The 22,630-nt window shown below is 47.1% G+C and overlaps 2 protein-coding genes across 6 annotated transcripts in view; one reads left to right on the forward strand and one right to left on the reverse strand.

Moving 5' to 3' along the window:
- The window catches only part of Katnip (katanin interacting protein), a 172,329-nt gene extending 167,434 nt beyond the window's left edge, over positions 1-4,895 (reverse strand). The window contains exon 1 of one of the 5 annotated variants that reach the window (XM_048460577.3): positions 4,746-4,895. Coding sequence is in view for 4 of the 5 variants with exons in the window: in XM_085693049.2 (XP_085549175.2) it covers positions 4,479-4,503 (25 nt within the window). In the remaining variant the exon portion in view is untranslated. Of the gene's footprint in view, positions 1-4,478; positions 4,683-4,745 lie in introns of those variants that run through there. The other 4 variants (XM_048460573.3, XM_085693049.2, XM_085693047.2 and 1 more) reach the window with 4 other exon arrangements.
- Positions 4,896-4,977: 82 nt separating this feature from the next.
- The window catches only part of Gtf3c1 (general transcription factor IIIC subunit 1), a 66,265-nt gene continuing 48,612 nt past the window's right edge, over positions 4,978-22,630 (forward strand). The window contains exons 1-6 of the mRNA XM_048460572.3: positions 4,978-5,257; positions 8,069-8,278; positions 13,602-13,778; positions 14,023-14,166; positions 16,252-16,348; positions 19,781-19,904. Of these exons, the coding sequence (XP_048316529.3) occupies positions 5,037-5,257; positions 8,069-8,278; positions 13,602-13,778; positions 14,023-14,166; positions 16,252-16,348; positions 19,781-19,904 (973 nt within the window). The 5' untranslated portion in view covers positions 4,978-5,036. The remainder of the gene's footprint in view (positions 5,258-8,068; positions 8,279-13,601; positions 13,779-14,022; positions 14,167-16,251; positions 16,349-19,780; positions 19,905-22,630) is intronic.

A 22,630-nucleotide genomic window follows, 5' to 3' on the forward strand; every position in this document is an offset into this window, starting at 1 on the left:
AACTAGTGCATAAGGCAAAGTTTTAAAAAATTAGGATGGAGGGAGCAGTGAGATGGCTCAGCTGGTTAAGGCACCTGCCACCAAGTCTACTGACTTGAGTTAGACCCTGATCCACATGGTGGCCTCCACAAGCATGCTAGGCACACAGGCCCTCACACATTTAAACTAATTAAAATTTAGAATGGAAAGTAGGATTTTCTGAAGGTTAAAACTAAATCTTATGGTAAAAACCTTCCTAGAGTATACAGCCTAGCTCAAAAAGCTTAGATTCCTCCGTGGTTATAATGTTGTTCTAGGATTGCAGAGGTGCTGACAGAGCAGAAGTGACCCAGTCACTTCTCAGAATGCCCTGCAACAACGTGTCTCAAAGTGTATCCACAGATCTCCGGCAACAGAAGGGCTTGCAAAGGCAAAGTGATTTCCATTGTAATCGTACAACTTCCCCTGGGTTGCGTTCTGAATGAGGCAAAACACAAATGGGCAAAAATGCTTCTAGTCTGAATCCAGGCCAGGCCTTAGAATAGACAGTTGTTGTATTCTTTACCACTCCGTACTTCATGACACAAGCAAACAAACGCAGAATAATCTTCACTTAACAACAGCCTGGTTAGCCAGGCAGAGTTGTGCATGTTTTTAATCCCAGCACTCAGGAGGCAGAGGCAGGTGGATCTCTGTGAATCTGAGGCCAGCATGGTCCAGGGTCCACATAGTGAGTTCCAGGATAGGCAGAACTACATAATGAGACCCTGTCTCAAAAACAACAAAGAAAAAAGAAAAACCACACACACACACACACACACACACACACACACACAGAGAGAGAGAGAGAGAGCATAAAAACCAGCCTAATAAAACAGTAAATATTAATTTTCTAAGCTTCGGTCCATATGTATCATTTTAATATTCCAGGTGAAAAGATGGGAAGCAAGCATGCAGTAATTCTGCTACAAGTTAAGGACAATAGTCCTTCCCAGAAACACTAGGAAACAATGGGGGCTGCCAGATGAACTAACAGTGTCTTGTATAGAATATCATTTTTATAATATGAACTTGTACAAACAAGACACTAATTATGGCTCTTCAGACATGGGGACCTGGCAGATATTTTCTCGGACACAAATGAAGTAAGCCTGTCACCAGGGAAACAACTGACAATATTTGTTGTCAGCAATAAAATCAGGTTTTCAAGGGAAAGTAAGTGGCAAGGTGCTTCCACCGCTTCTGCAGTTTCCAGGACTTAATCCCTTTCTTATGAAACAGAGATGATGACGAAGGTAATAATCTGAGTCGTTTTCCTTGCCTTTCTGAGACAGTTTTACTCTGTAAGCCAGGATGGCCTCAGACTTGGGCTTTTCCTGTCTTGGGACTCACAAGTGGTAGGATTACAGGTGTGAAACACCACTTTCCTATTTTAAATAATTTAGTCAATTTTTACTTTATGAGCAGTGATTGGTGTTTTGACTGCATGTATATCTGTGAGGGTCAGATCTCCCGGAACTGGAGTTACAGTTATAAGCTGCCTTGTATATGCTGGGAATTGAACCTGAGTCCTCTGGAAGAGCAGCCAGTGTTCTTAACTGCTGAGCCATCACTCCAACCCGAAACACCATGTTCAGCTCTTAACATGATTTTTTTTTTATATTGGGTAATTTCTAATGTCACCATTTTGGAGGATTTGCATGTTACTTAGTCAGCACAATAGCTGAAGCTATAAAATTGGATATGGAGAAAATAACCCACAGATCAAAGGGCAAGACGACCAATGGAATTTTATTATATGAGTCCCAAGTTCACAAACCACATTGTAATTGACCTTTTAAAAACTGTCACTTGCTAAGTTATGAGGTAGTGCCAAAGTGTCTACAGTTATCTGAAAAGGTAAAGATAGTCATTTCCTCATCCACTTACGGACATGTGAGGTGATCTGTTTATATTCATTAGCCAAAATAGCATAAATATTGGTAGAAGTTAGGATTCTAAAGCAGAAGTAAGAGTTTGGCTCTCTGAGACAAAGTCTCACTATATAGGTCAAATTAGCCTTGAAGTCATAATCTTGCCTGTCTCCCAAGTGCTGGGATAACAGACAAGCAACCCCCATTGCATCTGGTTTAGTTATTTTTTTATTAAGCTGGACAGGGAAATTTGAGAAAATATAAAATAAGCCATGTATAGTTTCTTGTGCCTTTAATTTTCAAGAGACTGAAGCAGGAAGTTCAAAAGTTCAAGGCCTGCTTTGGCTACAGACTCCTAGGCTAGCCTGTGCAACTTACTAAGACTTTTTTTTTAAGGGGATGGGAGTATCACTTGGTATATATCTCAGCCATGGGGAAGTTGCCTAGCACAAGCAGGGTCAGAGTTTAATCCCTAGTCCTAAAAAAAGTGAAAGACAAGAACAAGAGAGAGACAGTTAAATGGATGGTGGCATCTGCATGTAATCCCAGGACTCAGAGACTGAGGCAAGAGGACCAGGAGCTCAGGCTCCCCCTTGTCCACATAGCAAGTTGGAAACTAGCTTGAGCTACGTAAGACCCTGTCTCAAAATCAAACAAAACAAGAGAGACAAAGAGAGGGACAGAGGAAATGTAAAGCAATACAATATTTTTCTGTTTGGGGGGGAAAAAATCAAAGTTCAGGAGTAAAAGTCTATTGTTCTTTGTTCTGAGACAGTGTCTCACTATGTAGCTTTGGCTGACCTGGAGCTCACTTTGTGGACCAGGCCATCCGGGAACTCAGTGATCTCCTGAGTACTGGGAAAAAGGTACATACCACCACTTCTGGTTTGATGTAAATTCTAAGTGAACTGATGTTTTGAAATTTTGTATTTATATGGCAATATCACAGATATAATACATGCAAGCAAGGCCTTCCTGTTTTGTTGAGACAGGGTTTCTCTATGTGTAGCTCAGCCTGTCTATCCTAGATATCACTCTGTAGACCAGGCTGACCTTGAACTCAGAGTGCCGGGATTAAAGGCATAAGGGCATGAACTACCACTGTCTGGCACAAGCAAAGGTCTTTTAAAGGAAGGGCTTCAAGGTGCTCAAACCCTAAAAAATTTAAGAACTATTATCCAACAGCAGCACTACATAGACCTTCCCTCAAGCAAACTGGTAAAAAACACAGGCTTTTTTGTTTGTTTGTTTGTTTTTGTTTTGTTTTTTGCTTATTTTTCGAGACAGGGTTTCTCTGTGTAATGGTCCTGGCTGACCTGGAACTAACTTTTTTCTTTCTTTCTTTCTTCCTTTCTTTCTTTCTTGTTTTGTTTTTCGAGACAGGGTTTCTCTGTGAAATAGTCCCAGCTGTCCTGAAACTCACTCTGTAGACCAGGCTGGCCTCGAATTCACAGAGCTCTGCCTGCCTCTGCCTCCCAAGTGCTGGAATTAAAGGCCTGCGTCACTACCACCTGGTTGGAACTAACTTTGTAGATCTGGCTGGCCTTACACTAAGAAATGTACCTGTCTGTGCCACCCAAGTGCTGGGATTAAAGGTGTGTAACAAAACTGCCCTGCTAAAACACATTTTAAAAAAATTATTTTTGTTTCATGTGCAGTAGTGTTTTACTTCCACGTATATTTGTGCAAAGGTGTCAGATCACCTGAGACTGGAGTAACAGTTATGAGCTGCCATGTCAGTGCTGGGAATTGAAGGATCCTCTGGAAGAATAGCCAGTGCTTTTAAACTCTGAGCTATCTCTCCAGCCCCCTAAAACACATTTTTCAACAGTGCCTCAAGTACAAAGGGCAAAGTCATCTTTTAGGCACATATAATACATCCAATAGTAGCACGTCTTTCCATGCTGAATCCATTGGCTATCAAAGAAAAGCAAATTCCCCAGAAGAGGAAGTAATGCACTGTGAAACAGCATGTTAGTATAGACCATTCCAATCTCCCCAGATATCAGTGTTCCCATCTGAAAAGCTGGATATCAGAACAGATATTCCCAGGTGGCTTGTGAGCACTCATACTGATTCTAACCAGTCTGTCTCTGGCCTTAAAGCCGACTGGCCGTCATAGTTTGAGACTCGCTCCTAAAGACATTTGACTAGAGCTGATCAGTCGCTTCTGTACAGATCGGAAACAGATTCTGTCACAGCCCACCAAAGTTGCCCCTGTAGCTGTGTGCACTGGCAAGCCCTGGAACGAAAGGCTTCTAAAAACTTCTTCCAATTTCAAACTCCAACAAGTCTACTTCAGACACAGTCTTACTCATGTTGCTTATTAGCCACTTGACTTCGAGCAGGCACGTTGCTTGCCCTCCTGGTCTCAGTTCCCTTGTCTGCAAAACGAATAACTACCCCCAAAAGAATGCTGTGAAACGTGCGTCCGTGGCGGTAATTACAAAGGCCCTAGCTCCGAATAGTAAGTACTCAGCTAACATGAGCTACCAACAACACCAAAGCACAGAAAGTATTCCCAACCGTTTCTCTCCACTCCTCATGCCAGTAGCTGACAAACACACTCCTAGGAGGCACGCTTACCTCCAACCAATTTCCACTTGTCCATTGCCCATCCGGGGAACCCCGCTATCCCCCTCAAGCCTCCCCAGCACCAATCTCTTCCCAGTCTCCACTCCCTTGGTCTGAGCGGGCTGCCTACAGGATCACTCCCCAGTCACGGTTCCCATCCAGCACCACCAGACACCATCTTGGGTCGGGGGCCCTGCGGCCTGGCATTTCGCCCCGAGACGCCTCCGAGGGATGAGGGGACAGCCGCCCGACCTCCCGGCGGGGCCCACGGACACTAACCGTCCATCCCTAGAGGCGGCGGTTCCGGGAGCCCGAACCGGAAGCGGCCCTGACAGTGTTTGCAGTTCCCCTGGTTACTACGAGGTTCCGGACCAATGGAGAACTAGCTCCGTCATTGAGCCCGCTCCGCCCTGGTATCGTGATGTCACTACGGAGCGCAGGGACGTCCCCTCTACTCTCAGCGTCTGGTCCTCCTTTCCCAGGCCGCCGATCGCTGTGCGCAGGCGCGCTGGGCCCGGACTTCGGCGGCGAGGTGCGCAGGCGCCCCGGGCGCTGCTAACTGAAGCGGCCATGGACGCACTTGAGTCGTTGTTGGACGAGGTGGCCCTGGAGGGGCTCGACGGCCTGTGTCTGCCCGCGCTGTGGAGTCGCCTGGAGTCTCGCTCGCCTCCCTTCCCGCTGCCGCTGGAACCCTACACGCAAGAGTTTCTGTGGCGGGCCCTAGCCACGCACCCGGGCATCAGTTTTTACGAGGAGCCGCGAGAGCGACCCGATCTGCAGCTCCAAGACCGGTCAGCCACCATGGTGGGGTAGGGGCTGAGAGCCCTGAGCGGACTGGGTGCAGCGGTGCAGTGCAGAGCGCCTGCCCGGGACCGTGGGGCGTGGGGGAAGGGCGTGGGGGGCGGGCTAACCTGGGCTCCCTGCGCCTTGGCAGGCCCAAGAGTGATGAGCTGGGGGAGGGGGCATCCACTGAGACGAACCGTTTCCCACTGTGTTGCGGGCGTCAGAGAGTTACTTTAAGTTGGATGGTAGAACGGGAACAAGAAAGTGGCTGAAAAGTGCAACCAGGTGAGGTCCTTCAGGGACCTTTAGGGAGCGTTTGTTCTGAAAGCTAAGGCTGTTGGAGGTCCGCACAGCACCAAGCATAGCAGTGAACGAAAAGCTGAGGTGTGTTGGGCTCGCCACATACGTCCCAGACCCATCTCTAGAAGCGACAGAGCTCAGATCAGTACAGTAACCTGTGAGCAAGACACTTGTTTTTTCATTTTACAGAGGAGAAAACTTAACTGAGATGTTAAGGGATGTGCACAGAATTCAGGGATTGCTAAGTGCACTTTTACCTTCTGTTTATCTGTCCTTCTCCAGGAATAGAATCCCACCCCCTTGCATGTTCTAGACAAGAGTTCTACCACTGAGAACACCTTTAGCCTCAGCCCACCCCTCTTCAATTTTCAGTCAAGAAGTGGCTGACGAGATATACATATATGTTTATGTGTGTGTGTAATTTCAGCCTGGCCTCATACCCTCTTGCCTCTGACCCTAGCATTTGGATTGCAGGCCTGCGCCACTCACTATGCCTGGCAAGTCGGAACTCTTCAGCTGTATTATGCAGGTTAGAGGAGGATAGTAGAAGTAATAAGGAGCCAGATAAGACTTAAAATTTAGATTTAGGTGGCCACTTGGCCAAGAGCGCTCTGAGCAGACAGCACCAAGTAGGCTAGCCTAACGGAAGGCTGCATGTACCTGGGAGCGGAGAATGGTTGCAACTTGTGTATGCTTATTGTGAGGGTTGACTGGAGATACCCTGAAAAGCTTTGCATTCTAAAGAGAAAATGAGGCTCCAAGGGGTTAAGTGGTGAAGGTTATCAACTAGTAAAAAGGTTTACAAAACTTGAATCCAGGAAATTTGGGTCCAGATCCACTCTGACCTTAACCAAATTTGACTGAGAGAGAATCTATGGTTATTTAACCCACTTGAAAAAGTTGTCCTTTTACCGTAGAGACAATAAGAAGTCACTGAGGGCTAGTGGCAGAGTGAAATTGAGAGACCCAGCCATAACCTCACAGGAATCAGTTTGGCATGGTGGGGATGGGAATAAAGAGAACATGGGATCAATACATAACAGGTAGCCTGGTATAGTGGCATATCCCTGTAATCCCAGCAGACTCAGGCAGGGAGATCTGAATTCAAGACCAACTCTAGCTGCATGATGAGAACCCATGTAAAAAATAAACAGACATGTTAGAAAGACAGTCCAGGTATTTGGTGACTGGTAATGTGGGGTGTGGAAAGACAAAAGGAGGTCCACATACTCGGTGTCTGCTCCTGACACTTGAATGAACACTAATCCCGTTCACAGAGTGGAGGACACAGAACAATGAGAGTCTGAGCGAGGTGCTAACTGTACTGTGTCTCCTTTGAGTCTAAGAGGAGGTTCTGTTTAGTAAACAGAATTGGGTGGGTAAAGCAGCCAGAGGGAGGGACTAGGCTAGACCTTTATGAGTCATTCACGCACTTGGTAATTAAGAGATCATACTTAGGAGTCTGTTGTGATTGGACACCTCCCTAAGCTACACCTACATTTCGAGGCTAGATTAGGACGCAGTGCCTTCAACTAAGATTAAAGTGTGGGTGGGGGAGAAAACCGGCCACAGTATGCCCTGGAAGACTTGAAAATTGAGAGTTAAATAGGACAAAAGTTCACAGAAAGGACAAGGTGTTGTTTTGTTTTGTTTTGTTTTAAATTTAAAAGTATATATGTCTGCTGTGCTGGAGAAGGATCCTAGCGAGGCTTCAAAGGCAAACAATACCTTACCTTAGTTCACCCGCTTCAAAAATGCAACTGAAAGATGCCTGCTGATAAGAGGCAGCTGAGAGGGTGTGCGAGGCTCCCGGGACTGGATGGGGGGGGGGGAGCAGGCTTGTGTGGAATTGGAGCAACTGTCAAGACCATGCAAATGGATAAGGGAACTGGAAAGATGACTAAAGAGAAAACTGTCAGAGGAGGACAAACCTTGGTGGGCAATCTAAACACCGGGAACCAGATCTGGAGGGAAGGCAAAGGCTCTGCCAGTAAGGTGGATCAGGTCTCCGATTCTGGGTGGGTTGGGATCCTAGAAAGATCTTGTTCTCTACGGTAGAGAGATAAGAGCCCGGGCTAGAGGTGTAGCTCAGCTAGGTTGAGCTTTAGAACTGTATAAAGCAGGTAGGTTGGGATTTCACCTGGAATTCCAGCATGTGGAAGGTGAAGCCGGAGGACCAGGACTTCCAGGTCATTCTTAGCTGTCTGTCCTTGCTTAGGGTATGGGAGACCCTGTCTCAAAATGAAAGAAAGAAAAGGCCTGCTTGTCAAGATTAACGGCAGGCCAGGCATGGTGGTGCCTGCTTGTAATCCTAGCACTCGGGAAGTCGAGGCAGAAGGATCAAAAAATCAAGGCCATTGCAGGCTGCACAGTAGTATTGTCTTAAAGACTGTGAGAGATGATGCTACTATGTGTCTCATCTTTTCCCACTGGTCTCTGCACGGAGTTGGCATAAGATGCCAGGTGCACGTTATCTCTGAAACGGAGTTGGAGCTTTATGTATGTGTTTTCCTTCCTAGATATGAAGAAATTGACTTGGAAACTGGAATTCTGGAGTCTAGGAGGGACCCGGTCACTTTGGAGGATGTCTACCCCATTCACATGATCTTAGAGAATAAGGATGGCATCCAGGGCTCCTGCCGATACTTTAAAGAGAGGAAGGACATTACCAATAACATCAGGACCAAGTGTCTGCAGCCTCGTTGTACGATGGTGGAAGCCTTCAGCAGGTAATTGGCTCACATTCCTCAGCAGTCTCCTGGTATCTGGGTGCTCTGAAATCAGATGCAGCATCTGGTGTCTCTCCTTAGTGTCTGCCAGAGCTCCCTAGCCTCGACCTTCACCCACCCCTAAGACCTGCCTTCTGAGTTCAGTGGTCCTGACTTCTATCCTTTGTGTCCAGAGACCTAGAACACTTGGAGCTGGTGGTAACCGGCGTCTGCCCAGCACTTTTTGCTCTTGTCCTAACTCTGCACTGCACGTCCCACCTTCCCTGTGTGAGTTCCTAGTCACTCTCCTGTTCTTCCACAGCTGTCCAGTCCAGACTGTCATTTTTCTCAAGCGCCCAACCACGGGCCACCTCCTTTCTGTCTTCCAGGTCAAGGAGAAACTGCCCTTATGAGCTCTGGGATCTTGCACACCACCCTCCCCTCTTTATCTGAGGCCATAAGGTTGATCTCTCCCTGGTTACAATGTCCAAAGCTGTGGTCTGGATATACCTTTCTCCTTCCCCTCCCATAAGCCCAGCTCTCCCACTTTGCTCGCATTCTGGGCTTTTTCCTGAGGACACTGACAGCTCACCCACCTGATAGCTACTTCTCTTCTTGACCCCATGGTGTTTGTCTTAGAGAAGGCTTCTTGGAAGAGACCCAGGATTCTCTGGGTCTTCCCTTCCCACTCTCTGCTCCCTGTAGATCTGACACTGTCACTCCTTAGGTCCTAACCAGCAAGTCTCTAACCCCTGAGGTGGAGCATTGAAGGTTCTAGAAGCTTTGGTCCCTGGGCTCCCTGCATTCTGTTGTTTCCTCACTGAACCTTCACCAGCTTTTGGTGGATCCCCCGCTGCTTCTACCCTGTCAAGTATTGGCTGCTCCCGCGTGTCACGTGGTGATAGTGTTTCAGTGAGGAGCCTCTCCCGCGTGTCACGTGGTGATAGTGTTTCAGTGAGGAGCCTCTCCCGCGTGTCACGTGGTGATAGTGTTTCAGTGAGGGGCCTCTCGTGCTCTGTGGTTGTTTCCTTCACAGTTGTGCATCTCTTGCTCATCTCTGTCCTGGTCAGAGGCATGCTCTGGAGCCAGGCTGTCTCTTCCTAGGCCCTTTCTCTCTATGACGTCTACACTCAGTTGTCCGTCCTGGCCTACTGCCTTACTTTTCTAAATTTGTCTCCAGTAATCAGGAAGTCTCACCACATTGGTTCAGTCTCTCCTCCACCTTCTATCCCTATGGGAAGTTTTCCTAGGATGAAAATGTGGTAGGTGGTCTTCCCATTTCTTGGGGCCAGGGTTTTGAACTGACCACATCATCCACAGATTTGTTTGCCCAGATTGAGGTTGTATTTATTTTAGAGATTACGTCTCTCTAACATCTAAAAACATGGATTTCCAGTATCTCCTTGGGGGTAGGGGGTAGGGGCCCACAAGGTTTAGTCATATGAAAGTCTGATTTTTATAAGACAGCATAGATCACAGTCCCCTTCAGATAAGCTGGGTACCAGCTACTCACTTGCCACACCAATGGTCATGTTCTGTTTACTGTGGCCCAGAGGCCCTTGTGACCTTGTCCCCACTCTCACCCAGCCACCCTCAAGGTGCTGATTTCCCTGTGCTTCACGGGGACCCTGCCAGCCCCGCCCCCTTGTTTCTGAAAAGAAAGGAGTGTGCTGCCCTCAGACCAGCACCCCATCCCAGCATCAGCTGCACCCCTCACCAAGTGTCTTGTTGCCCAGGCACTACCAGATTACCCTGGTCTAGCGAGGAAAGAGTGCACAGTGAACAATTGAGCGCATTTGGGTTTCCAGAATTTGACCACGTGTGGGAAGGTCACAGAGCTAGCAAAACCATTGAATTGGGCCAAAGTCACTTTAAGTGTTCATTGGCAGCATTCTTCCCTACTAGGAGACCATTAGCTCGACAATGGCGGAGTCTCTTTGCTGTGCCCAGCACTGACCCTTTCAGGTCTTACGTGTGCTTGGCACGTTTGTACTTGTCAATGCAGTGCGGGCTGTTGGGTTTGAAGTTGTGCCATCCAGTTGGAGCTTCCAGCCATGCTGACCTTGTGAACTTCTCTTAGCTGTCTAGGTGCTGGCATGTACCACACTCCAGCCATGCCACCCCTGGCCTTCCATAGCAAGCCTGCCCTGTTACTGGGCAGGGTCTTCTGCCCTTCTCTCTCTCACCCCTGCTGGCTCTAAAGGGTTCTGAGACTGTGACGTGTACTCACTGCTGACCACACAGATGCCTTTCAGAAGCTCGAGTGAGAGCCCCTGGTGTGGCCATTCATCTTCTGGCTTTTCTCTACGAGCTCCTCAAAGGTAGATTCTTTTTTCTTCATTTATCTTGGTGTCCTGGCTCCTTACACTGTGCCCAGCATCAGACACCAAAGTGGTGGTCACAATCCACAAACGTGTTGTAGCAAGAACCCTGGGATCAGCAGCTGGGCAGTTGTTAATGCAGACGAGCTCTGGCTCATCCGGGTGGTAGGACAGTCCTCACCACAGCTGTCGGCCTGATGAAATGCGGGTGGAAACTGAACAAGACTGAATAAGCAGCAAGTCTGTTTCTCTGTTTCCAGACTTTTACCCAGCTGGCCTCTTGTAGTTTGTCTTAATGAACCTGTTTTGAGGAGAAAATGGCTTACATCTTAGTCTTTAAGGACGGACTGTATAGACTCACATGTTACAAAGACAACCTCTTTTTTTGTTGTTTACGTGGAGAAGCGAAATCATCTGGCAGGTGCAGGAGCACGGAAAACTGTGGCTGAGCAGAGCACTTGGGCTGCTGAGACCTCAAGGACCAGCTGTTAGTACACAGCAGAACAGAAAAGAGCCAGAATGGCTCTCGAGGAAAGGCATGATGGGTAGCTGTGCTTTCTGTAAACCTGGGAGAGGGCTGGGCCTCCCTGGAGCTGGGCCAGAGTCAGTGCAGCAGCTCAGTCTGCAGTGTTAGGCAAGGCCGCAGTGAGGTCTGGCCGTAGTGTGATGATACAGGCTGTGTCAGGTGCTTTCTCACTGCTGTGACAGGACCTGGTGGAAAACACTTAGGAAGGATTTATTTTGTCATGGTTGAGGAGGGTGCAGTTCGTTCCTCATGTTCAGGGAGGCATGGCAGGATCATGAAGCTGTGTACATCTTGACAGATCATGAAATAGATGGATGCCGGTGCTCGGCTGGCTTCCTTGTTTCCCTTTTGTTCAGGATACTAGCTTGGGGATGGCGCAGCCCATATTGTTCATGGCAAGTCTCCCCCTTCGGCTAATCCCCTAGAAATGCACTCGCGGGTATACTCAGGTGCTTCAGAAGTGTACTGGGGACTAATTAACCTTGTCAAACTGATACTTGAAACTAAAAGCTAGACATCACACACTATGGATCCAGAGACCCCAGCATAAAACATGGAGGATGACAGAAGTGGGGGGGCATCAGACCCTCTGGAGTTACAGGTTGGGTCTGAGAACTCAAAACATAGGTCTTCTGTGAGAGCAGAAAGAGCTTTTAACCATTGAGCTGTCTTCTCCAGCCCCCACAGTACTCTACTTGGGACGTCTTGAAGAGCCTTGCTCTTAGAAAGTCTTTGGGTCTGCTTGGGACATTATTGTTCATAACACATCCAGTAGTGGAAAGTTTTCATGGTTTTCAGTAGCAGAGTCAAACTCAGATCCCTGCTTCATTGACCACATGGTGATCTCAACCCTGAGGCTTTATTAGTGTCGCTCACAAGGTGGTTCATTTACAGCCTTACTCCGCACACACTGTTTTAAGAGTGTTGGGAACTGAAGAGATGGCTCAGCAGTTAAGAGCACTGACTGCTCTTCCAGAGGTCCTGAGTTAAATTCCCAGCACTTATATGGTGACTCAAAACCATCTAAAACTGTAATCCTGTGGGATCTGATGCCCTCTTTTGGTGTGCAAATGTACATGCAGACAAGATATCATATACATAAATTAAGTAAATCTTTTTATAAAAAATTAAGAGACAGATATGGGGGTTCAACCTGAAGATCAGGAAAGCAAAAGCAGCTAGGCGTTGGTGGTTCACGCCTTTAATCCCAGCACTCGGGAGGCAGAGGTAGGCCGATCTCTGTGAGTTTGAGGCCAGCCTGGTCTACTAGAGCTAGTTCCAGGACAGGCTCCAAAAAAAGCTTTAGAGAAATGCTGTCTCAAAAAAACAAACAAACAAAAAAAAAAGTAAAAGAAAAAAGAAAAAGCAGCCAAGCCACTAGAGAGCTCTTACCTCTTTGAAATCTTCAGACTGAAAGAGAGTGAGTTACTGTGCCTTCCCCGCTTGTATTCCTCTCTAGTACTGGGATTAGAGGCTTGTACCACCATCGCCTGGCCTCTATGGTTAACTCGTATGGCCACTGCCTGGCCTCTATGACTGACTAGTACGGCTGCTTTGCACTAACCTTCAGGCAAGCTTTATTTATTAAAGCACAAATAATATACCACTGTAACCATGGTCTTTGGGAAGAAACTTAGGAAGAAAGGATTTATTTGGCTTACATGTCCCAATCACAGTCTATCATTAATGGAAACCAAGATAAGAACCTGGAGGCAGGAACTAAGGCAGAGACTATGGAAGAATACTGCAACTGGCTTGCTCTCAATAGGTTGCTCAGTTTGCTTTCTTTTGAGTATTTTGCCTTGTATGTGCGTGCAGTGCATATGTGGTTGGTGCCTACAGAGGTCAGAAGAAGACAGATCAGATCCCCTGGAACTTGAGTTTCAGATGGTTGTGAGCCACTGTGTGGTTGCTGGGAACCAATCCTAGGTCTTTTGCAAATCAATTTGCTTTCTTATATAACCAGAACCGCCTGGCCAGGGCTGCTCAGAGCAGTCTGGGCCCTCTGGTATCTTCATTAATCAAAAAGATGTCCCATAGACATACCCACAGGCTAGTCTAATGAAAAGAACAAGGCAGTTCCTCAGTTGAGGTCTCTCTTTCCATATGACGCCCTTTCAACTTAATGCGTAACTATATCACTATAGCCATGGTCATTCCTTTCAAAAGTCCTAACATCCTGTAAAAACTCCAGTGGTTCAACACCTGAGGCAGGTGGAAGAGCCTCTGTGTCTGAAGTGCTGTTAGCATTGTCTTCCAGCTTCCACAACAGCCCATTAAACTCAATATTCAGTTTTCTGCCCAAAGGCCCATATCCCCCACCTGTCTCCCTCGAAAGAGCCCAGGACATAGAAGCCACATAGTCAGGCCCATCACAGCAGCACCCTGTTTGGGACACTTTCTGTTCTAGTTTGCTCCTGCGACTGTGCTCACAGAAATGACAGAAGTCCCTGCTTTCTTGTGCTTTGGTTTCCTTACATGTGATTATAACTTCCAGGTGGGGTAAGAAGCTCATCATCGTGGCCTCCCAGGACATGCGCTACAGGGCCTTGATAGGCCTGGAGGGAGATCCTGACCTGAAGCTTCCTGATTTCTCCTACTGCATTTTGGAGCGGTTAGGCCGGTCTAGGTGGCAAGGGGAGCTTCAGAGAGACCTCCACACCACGGCTTTCAAGTAAGGGCCAAGCTAGTGCCTCCACTTTAAATTACAAGGCCTATGTATGCACCCCAAATGCAAGGTCCTGCTGTCATGTCTTCCCCAAGGCATGGCTTTTTGTTCCAGGCCATTGCCTCTTGTGACCTTTTTAGACTAACAGGCTAGACAGTGTGTGTGTCTGATATTTATGTGCATGTGAGAAACTACATTGTGAGGGTAAAGCTACTATAAAACAAACTGGATGACACACTCCCTTCTGCAGGGTCGACGCTGGGAAGCTTCATTATCACAGGAAGATCCTCAACAAGAATGGACTGATTACAATGCAGTCACATGTGATCCGATTACCTACTGGAGCCCAGCAGCACTCCATCCTCCTGCTCCTGAACCGCTTCCATGTGGACAGGTGTGGTTTGTAGAAAACAAAACATTTGGTTACTTTCATGTTGTAACTACTTGTGTTATGTTTTTAAGGTTCTTAAAAATCAAAAGCTAAACTTTCCAGAAAGATATTTTATGTTTGTTTCTGATGAAAGTATGTCTTGCTCATTTAGAAAACCTGACTGAGGGTTTCTGAATACAGAAAGAAAGGGAAAAAATGCAATCCAACAATAGCACTATTAATTAACATTTTGTTGAAGTGTGGGGAAGAAAATATTGAAGTAAACCAAATTTGATTGGATGCAGTGGATAAGTTGTTGAATTATGTTGATCTCTGATTGACAGCGTTTCAGTCATACATCCTAATAATCATTGTGTGATGATACATTGAGGTTCATCAAAATGGTCACAGTGTGGGAAGGTGTCATTTTAGCTGCATAATATAGTTTCACTGTAAAGCAAGCATATTTCCTTCTAAGGACTGGGGAGTCTGGGAGTGAACAAGTGTTTTCTTTTTGAGTGAGTAATTACCCTGGAAAAGAGCATGGAAGCAAGAATTGTGCCTCTTCCTAGTCCACCATAACCATCTCTGTAGGAGGAGCAGAAGCCAGGGTGGGTGATAGCCAAGTAGGTACAGAATCTAGAAAAGCAGCCCTGAGTTGTATATGCTCCAAAAATTCAAGTTTAGTCACCCAACTTCATGGTGGAGGTAGGCGGTACCAAAAGGCCACTGGTAAACAGGTGAACAGACACATCCCTGAACCATAACCGATTCTCCTCTAGCCAATTGTCTCTGCCCTTTACCCCCTTTAGCCAGGTGCACCCTCAAAGAGGGTGGTGAGTAAGCATTCGTGGTTAAGTATAACTTTAATTTTTAACACCCATTGCAGTGCCTATGACTTGGCTCAGGTGCATACTCAGATGCAGACTGTTGACTGGGTGTCCAGTAAAAGCCGTCTGTACTCTTGTCAGACATCTTGTGATTCTGAGTGCCCTTCACACCTGTACATCAAAATGGCACAAGTCCTAATTCATCTTCCATTACTGCCAACTCTGCCATCTCAGCCTGTGTTTTAAAAATACTATTTTGGAAAGATTTTTTTTTTAACATTTTAATGGTTCATACTATCCATTAGTTAAGTAACTGTATTATCAAACTTGTGACTGGCCTAGCATGGAAGCCTATAGCTGTCATCCCAGCACTTGGGAGGCCGAGGCATGGAGATCCTGAATTTGAGGGCAGCTTGGGATACAGAGTGAGACTGTCTCAAAAAACAAACAGCATCAATAGCCCACTCAAGCATGTGGCTTATGGTTTACCAGCAACCTCTGATGATAGCAGAAGGGATGGAGAAAATGCACAGGGTGGCAGCTGGGGGCTAGGGAAAGCGCTCAGGGTACGTCAATATCTTCGTTTCAGTTTGGACAGAGTCCCTGTGCCTCTGACCTGTTGTTTCCCTGTGTAAAGTGGTCATGGTAGTGCTGCCCATGTGCCAGAGCCAAGTGCAGTGCCCGCATCCTGTTTGTTCTTTCCCTCACCAAGGATGTCGTGCGTGTGCTTTCTCTTCCCCTCTAACAAGGAGTCAAGCCAAGTTGCCTGTGGCTAGCTGAACTGGCAGAGCGACTCCTCTTTATTTCCCTCCCACCCTTCCCCAGACATAGGCTCCATGAGCATCAGCTTCCTTGGAAGCTGTTATCTTGGAAACATTTATAATGACACATCAACTTCATATTACAGGGGAGGTGAGCAGTGGGTCAGTCACACCAGGGGATCCAGAAGTAGAAACAGGAGAGGGCTTGATGGAGTGAAGGGAGCGCAACATAAAGGCAAAGGTGCTTCTAGCCTTGGGCCTGGATTTTGGAGAAACCTTCATCATGAAATAACCCCCACTCCTCTTCAAGTAGCATGTAAGGCAGAACTTGAAAGGCCCCCATAACCTTTAAAGTGCTATTCAAAGGTAAGAAGGTTTAGAGAATCATTGCACTGATGTTTCTGCCCTGGGATCTAGTCTGTACACTGTCACTATAGCTTTGGACATGAATTGTCGTCGTCTCTAAAGGTCAGCTGGTCTTAAGTGACCAACAGGTGACTGGCTGGTATCTCTTTCAGGAGGAGCAAGTATGACATCCTCATGGAGAAGCTGTCCATGATGCTGAGCACACGAAGCAACCAGATTGAGACTCTGGGCAAGCTGAGGGAGGAACTGGTAAGCCCTTGAGGTGGGGCTACAAGCTGCACACCACCTGGGGAGTTTGAAAGGGGGTGCACTGAAGACTTGCTGCCCCTCCCAGAGCCCTTCAAATGGCCTTTTCCTTTCTTTTTTATTTTTTGTAGTGCTGGGAATCGAACATTAAAACTTGCTAAGCGTTTACCCAGAGCTATATCCCCAACCCTGGCCTTTTCCTTTCTTTTGCGCAGTGAGAAAATGTTGCTTTTCTTTGAAATTCTTACCCTTGACTGACTTCATTTCCTCTGAGGTTTGCTCTCAGACCCACCATCAGAGTTCATGTGGGATGGTAAATTTTGACATTTAGATTTTCTTTCATCGTGAAACTTGTAATTTTACTCCCAGTGGTTTTATGCTGAAGTAACAGGAAGAAAAAAGCAATTACTGACCTTCTGTGTCTTAGGCTCAGGAGTAGCAGCTGTGAAGGGGTGAGTGTGAGAGGAGGCTCAGTGGCATTGCTGCCTGACAGCCAAGGGATGGTTCTGAGTGGAACTTAGCCAAGAACCAGTATTAGGCATTAGAAGAGACTGCCTGGAGGTCAAACCACAGAGCTGGAAGCTGCACATCAGAATCTGGGTTTTTGTTGTTGTTGTTGTTTAGTGCAGTAATTAGTCCCCAAAGGGGGACTCAGTGGTCTCTCTGATCACATACATGAGGACAGTAGACAGGAATCTCCCTGTGCTCTGCTAGACTTGGATTTCATCATTTACCGGGAGAGGGCCTCTTCCCATTGTGGTATCCAGTGCATTCCCGTCTCCTCAGAGGGGCCTCAAAGTGGCCTGGCTTTCTTGTTTGTTCACATTGAGATTTCAGATAGAAATTTAAGTTTGAAAGCTCAGGCAAGCCTTGCCCCGTAGGTGCTCATGATGGCAACCATCTGCAGCTGACCAGCTCCGCCAAGTTCCTCCACTCCCTGTTACCTCCCATATATTGAGAGAACCAGTGCTTTTGCCATCCCAGATGTCCTGTAGTTTGGGATCAGAGTGTAATTTCTCTGTCTCGGTTGATCAAAAAATGGGAAATCAAGGGAAGATTGAACAAAAAACCTTTCAGGAGACTTAAATAGAAGTGAGGAAAATTGCTACAGGCTGAAGAAAGCCAGTGTTTGCTCCGATGTCCTCTGACCCTGTGTATTCACTAGGGACTGGGACACTGCTGTATGCCTCCCTCAGGACAGGAAGCAGGCTAATCTTGCTCCGGTCAGCACTGTGGCCTCACTGCTCCGGAACATGGTTATCTCTGAGCACGTGGTTCAGCAAGTGTTTTTAGTCAGAGCTGGGTCAAACGCCAAAGTTGCAGAAGTGGGTGAAGATGGCAGGTGGTGTTGTCATAGGACCATGTAATTGGGGGTGGGGGGACTAGTGGGTACAAGGAAAGTGGGAGGCCCTAGACAACTGCTTCACAGAGCAGTTCGCAGTGGGGCAAGACTTTCCCCAGCAGAGATGGGGCTTTCAGAGGCCAACAATGATTGGATGGCTGGAGGTAAGGGAAGATGACGGAGTTCTTGAGAGTCTGGCTTAGACTGGAGTCTGGATGCTTCAACCTCAGGAAGTTTCTGTGTCAGTGGCTGCATGGAGAAGCCCAGAAAGAAGGAAACGGGGAGCATGAGGCGCTGAGAGAAGGAGGACTGGATCCTGGCCAGCAGGCTAGATGACACTCACAGTGGTGAGTGGTGGCCTAGTTAGGATGTAAGAGGACTGATACAAGGTTTGAAGGTGCAGCTCAGACTTTTGGTTTGAATGGCCAACACTTAGGTAGACTGGGATGTGACAGCAGGCTGCTGGTGAGAAGGTGAGGTCGGGCTCATTCTGGGCTGCTGTGTGTTCTGTGCCAAGGGCAGTGTAGGAAAAAGGAACAGTGGGGGGGGGGGGGTGGCATTCTGTGGACCTGAGCCTGAGATTTATTGAACATGAAGGCTTTCTGTGTTCTCTGGAGATATCCAGTCTGCAACTGGCAGTAGAGTCCAAGGAGAGCCAACTAAATTGGCCTATAGCTGAGGTGGATGCTGCCCTTGGCAGGGCTCCTGCTGATCTTGCTGCTGGGCAGAATGTGCAGGTCTCCTGAAGGCAAGACTACATCATCTTCCCTCATTCTGGATGGTCCAGAGCTCAACACCATGTTCTTGGCTTGCGTTTTGATGGATAAATTTCCAAAGGCTCTTTGTCATTGAGAAGCTCAGCTAGATTAATGACAGGCACCATGTACAAACCAGCGTATTTGAAGGAGCCAGATGGGATTCATCTGGATATCTTGAGTAACCATATGTTGTTTAGCCCAACGGTGAAAGTGCTGGTTCCTTTGAGTGGGCTGCAGATGTGTGCCAGATCCATAGGCATTTGCTGTCTACTCCAGTGTCCCTAAGACTCAGAGCAGGCCTGAGTCATGAGCACCTTCTCAGCCAGTTCATACCTTGCTTGTCCAGGGGTTATACAGCCAGGTGGCAGCAAGGGCCAGGAGTAGATTGGCTGGAGGCAGGACATTTTACCCAGTGTGGATTTTTTAAAACTGGGTTGTCAGCCATTAGAGAAATGTGGCACACGTGTAACAGACAGCAGGCAGCAGCTGACCTTCAGCTGTGCTGTGTAAGAGTCTGCCAGGGAATGTAGGCCTACAGTACCGTGGGGACCATGTGCTCTGCTGACTCAAGAGGTGTTTGGTTACCTCTCCCTGGCTGGTGCCTGAGAGACTGTGTCAAATGACAACTTGCTGGAGCTGGTTCTCCCAGTTACCGTGTGGGTCCTGGGGATGGAACTCAAGTCCTTGGGCTTGCTAGCAAGTACCTTCACCCACTGGACCATCTCTTTGGTTCCTTAGATAACTTTAAAATTTTTGTTTTGTTTTTTGTTCCACTGCTTTGGAGAAGGCTGTCTTTTTATTAATAATTCATGCACATGCCACGTGGTGGTGGCGTGTTCTTTTAATTCCAGCACTTGGGAGGCAGAGGCAGGATCTCTGTGAGTTCGAGGCCAGCCTGGTCTACAAGAGCTAGTTCCAGGACAGGCTCCAAAGCTACAGCGAAACTCTGTCTCAAAAAAAAAAAAAAAAAGAAAGAAAAGAAAAAAAAAAGAAAAATTCATGTGCACACTTAGATTAAAAAGATACAGTATGGAAAGTGTCTGGTGGGAATCCTCCTCTCAGTGCTGCCCCCACTTGTCTCACCCCCTCCCTGTCCACCTGTCCAGGGTCTCTTTTGTACATCTCTTTCCCCTCTTGTATCCACAGCAAGGTGGTTTCTGTGCTGCTCCAGAGCTTGTTTGGTTCCCTGAATGCAGCTTGGCAGCCTCGTTAGTTCCTGCAGTATTTCTTCATTTCCTGTCCGTTGGTAACTCCCGTCCCGAACACTGCTGTTTCCTCGGTGCTGGGATTCCCAGGTGCCTTGCTTAGCAGTGCCCATGGGCTTGTGTTTTGCAGGGGCTGTGTGAAAGGACATTCAAGCGTCTGTACCAGTACATGTTGAATGCTGGGCTGGCCAAGGTGGTGTCCCTTCCCTTGCAGGAGATTCACCCTGAGTGTGGTCCCTGTAAGACCAAGAAAGGTAAGAACAGAGCCTGTTTCCACCTGGGTTTCTCCGCTGTCCTCTACTTTGGTGACACTCTGCCTTGGAGTGTGAAGGTTACACTCTTTATTCAGTCCTTTAGTGCTCAATGCTTTCGTCTAAAAGGACCTGGGACATGTTCACTGAACCCTAGCAGCCCTGCATTCTAGCAGACTCCTCTAAAGGCATCCTCCATCAGTCTTCCTCCTGCACCAGGCCCTTCCTCATTCTTTCATTCATTCCTTTTTTGGTACTGGGGGCTTAACCTCTGAACCTAGAGTGTTGTGTGTGCTGGGAGCAAAGGTTCTACCACTGAGCTGTTTACCCAGCCCTATTTTGAAGCACAATCATGTCAGATAACATGAGGATGTGTTCAAAGTGTGAACAGGACAACATGTACTCACACATAAATGGCGAGGGTCAGTCACTTGGTGTGGCCTCTTGGTGTAATCAAGAGGTAGTCAGCACAGGGTGTACACGGTTGGCTGGATTGTACAGGCTTACTGCTTACTTGAAATAAACATTTTCTTGAGGTGGAAAGAATACATTCTAAAATTATCATAGTGCTGTGTAAACCAGTAGCATGGTAGTTGATTCTCAAGCATTATATACTATATGTCACTATGCTGTACTTTTGCCACAAATGCAGGAGAAACTGTTACACTGTCACAGCAAAAGGTTACTAAATGATGGCGATTTTTAACTATGATACCGTAGCTGCTTGTGTGCATCACACAGGACTGCTTGCTTTGCGCTGCTTGTTCTTCTTGTGACTCTACAAGGTAGGTCTTAGCATCAGCATCTTACATGTAAGAAAGTTCCAAGATGCTAAGCAGGATTGGGAGATGGCTTGGTAGGTAAAGTGTTTGCCAAAAAAGCATAAGAATCTGAGTTCACGGGAACTGGAGAGATGGCTCAGCAGTTAAGAGCACTGGCTGCTCTTCCAGAGGACCTGAGTGCAGTTACCAGCACCCACATGGCTGCTTACAGTTGTCTGTAACTCCAGTTCCAGGGGATCTGACACCCTTACACAGACATACATGTAAGCAAAATACCAATGCATATGAAAATAAATAATCATTTTTTAAAAAATCTGAGCCCAGGTAAAAGCTGAGTTTACTGTAATCTCATTGTTAGGGATTCTTAGGGGATGTGAGGTAAGATAAGTGGTTCCCTGATGCTTGCTGGCTTCTAACCTAATTGTTGAGCTCTAGGTTCAATGATAGACCCAGTTTCAAAAAAAAATTAAGTTAGATAGCAATTGACTTAGACCTGATACAGACGTCTGACCTCTATGCACGCACACCATCACATACACAAAGGTTAAGCAGTCAATACTTGACAGGAGTAGACTGTAAAGAAGCTTAAGCTAGAGGCTGGAGATATGACTCAGTGGTTCAGAGCACTGGCTGCTCTTCTTGAAGACTTGGGTTCAATTCCCAGGATCCCAACTGGGGCTCTCAGCTATCTGAAACTTCAGATCAGAGGTTCTGATACCTTCTGGCCTCTGAGAGCACACACATGGTACACAGACACACATGTAGGCGAAACACTCATGCACATAAGTTTATAAAAAGAAACTTTCACAAGCACAAGTAGGCTATAAAACCTTAGCAACCAAAAGGCCTTTATTTTTCCCTATTTTTTACTCTTGTCCTGTTTATTTCTTATTTAGCCAAATCTTTGTAAAATCTGAAAGTTGGAGCTTTCAGCAAGATAGGACGTTTGGAAAGTAAATGTTTTTCTCTGCATTCCACCCAAGTGTGTCCAAAGCGATTGTAGAGACATTGCAGGGGAAAACCGAGAAGTACAAGGAGCAGGGCAGCAGGCATGCAGGGACCCTTGCAACACTTGCTGCTCAAAACTGCTGTAGTAGCAGGCAGTACAGACTGGGAAAACTAAAGTTCCTATAAAGGGTGGCAGCTAGAGGCTGATACCTCTCAACTGGAAATAAGCTAGGAAATCAGAGATTCCAGATGCTTTTGAAAGGATAAATATGGACAGGACTAAAACCAGGCATGCTGACAGTCTGCGGGAGAAGCATTACACCTCACTTCTCTCCTCTGTCCCATATGTTAGGAGCCTGGTGGGTTTCTAGATGCGTGGGCATGAGAACAGGCCTAAGACAAGGTGGAGCTCTGGCGATGGAGAATGTGTGCTTATCAAGAGGCGTGATTCCCAACAGTTGCTAGTTTGTATTCTCCGTTAACGTTCTTTCATACTTTCCTAGACTCTGTCCACTTCCACAGCCGCATGCTGCAGGTGAGACCAAAGGGAAGGAATGTGGGTTGGGAATGCCTATCTGTGCTTGATAAGCCTCCAGCCACAGTCTCTGAAACAGCAGAGGGACTGGAGATAGGACGTGGGGCTTGTGTGTGCTAGGTAAGCCCTATATATTCCCCTGAGCTGTGTTCTAACCTTCTAGTACCTTGTTCTAAAAGGGAACATAATCTCTTAGAACTGTCCAGTCTCTAGAACACTGCCAGCTAGACTTAGAACCCTAGGCCTGGAACTGGAGCCTCTATTCTGAAGAAAGTGACCAGTTCAAGAGCAGAATCCTCTACATACTGAGTGCCAGAGTTTTCTAGCTAAGGAAAACAGCTCATCACGTTTCCAACACATCTGACAGCTCACCCTTCCCTGGAGACCAGATGATGCAGCTTTCCCCTTCCTACCGCCTTCTGAAATGCTAGTCTCCAGGCAGCGGCCTAAAGCGACCACATTGT

This window comes from Myodes glareolus, chromosome 7 (assembly GCF_982192425.1).
Source record: "Myodes glareolus chromosome 7, mMyoGla1.1, whole genome shotgun sequence".
NCBI lineage: Eukaryota > Metazoa > Chordata > Mammalia > Rodentia > Cricetidae > Myodes > Myodes glareolus.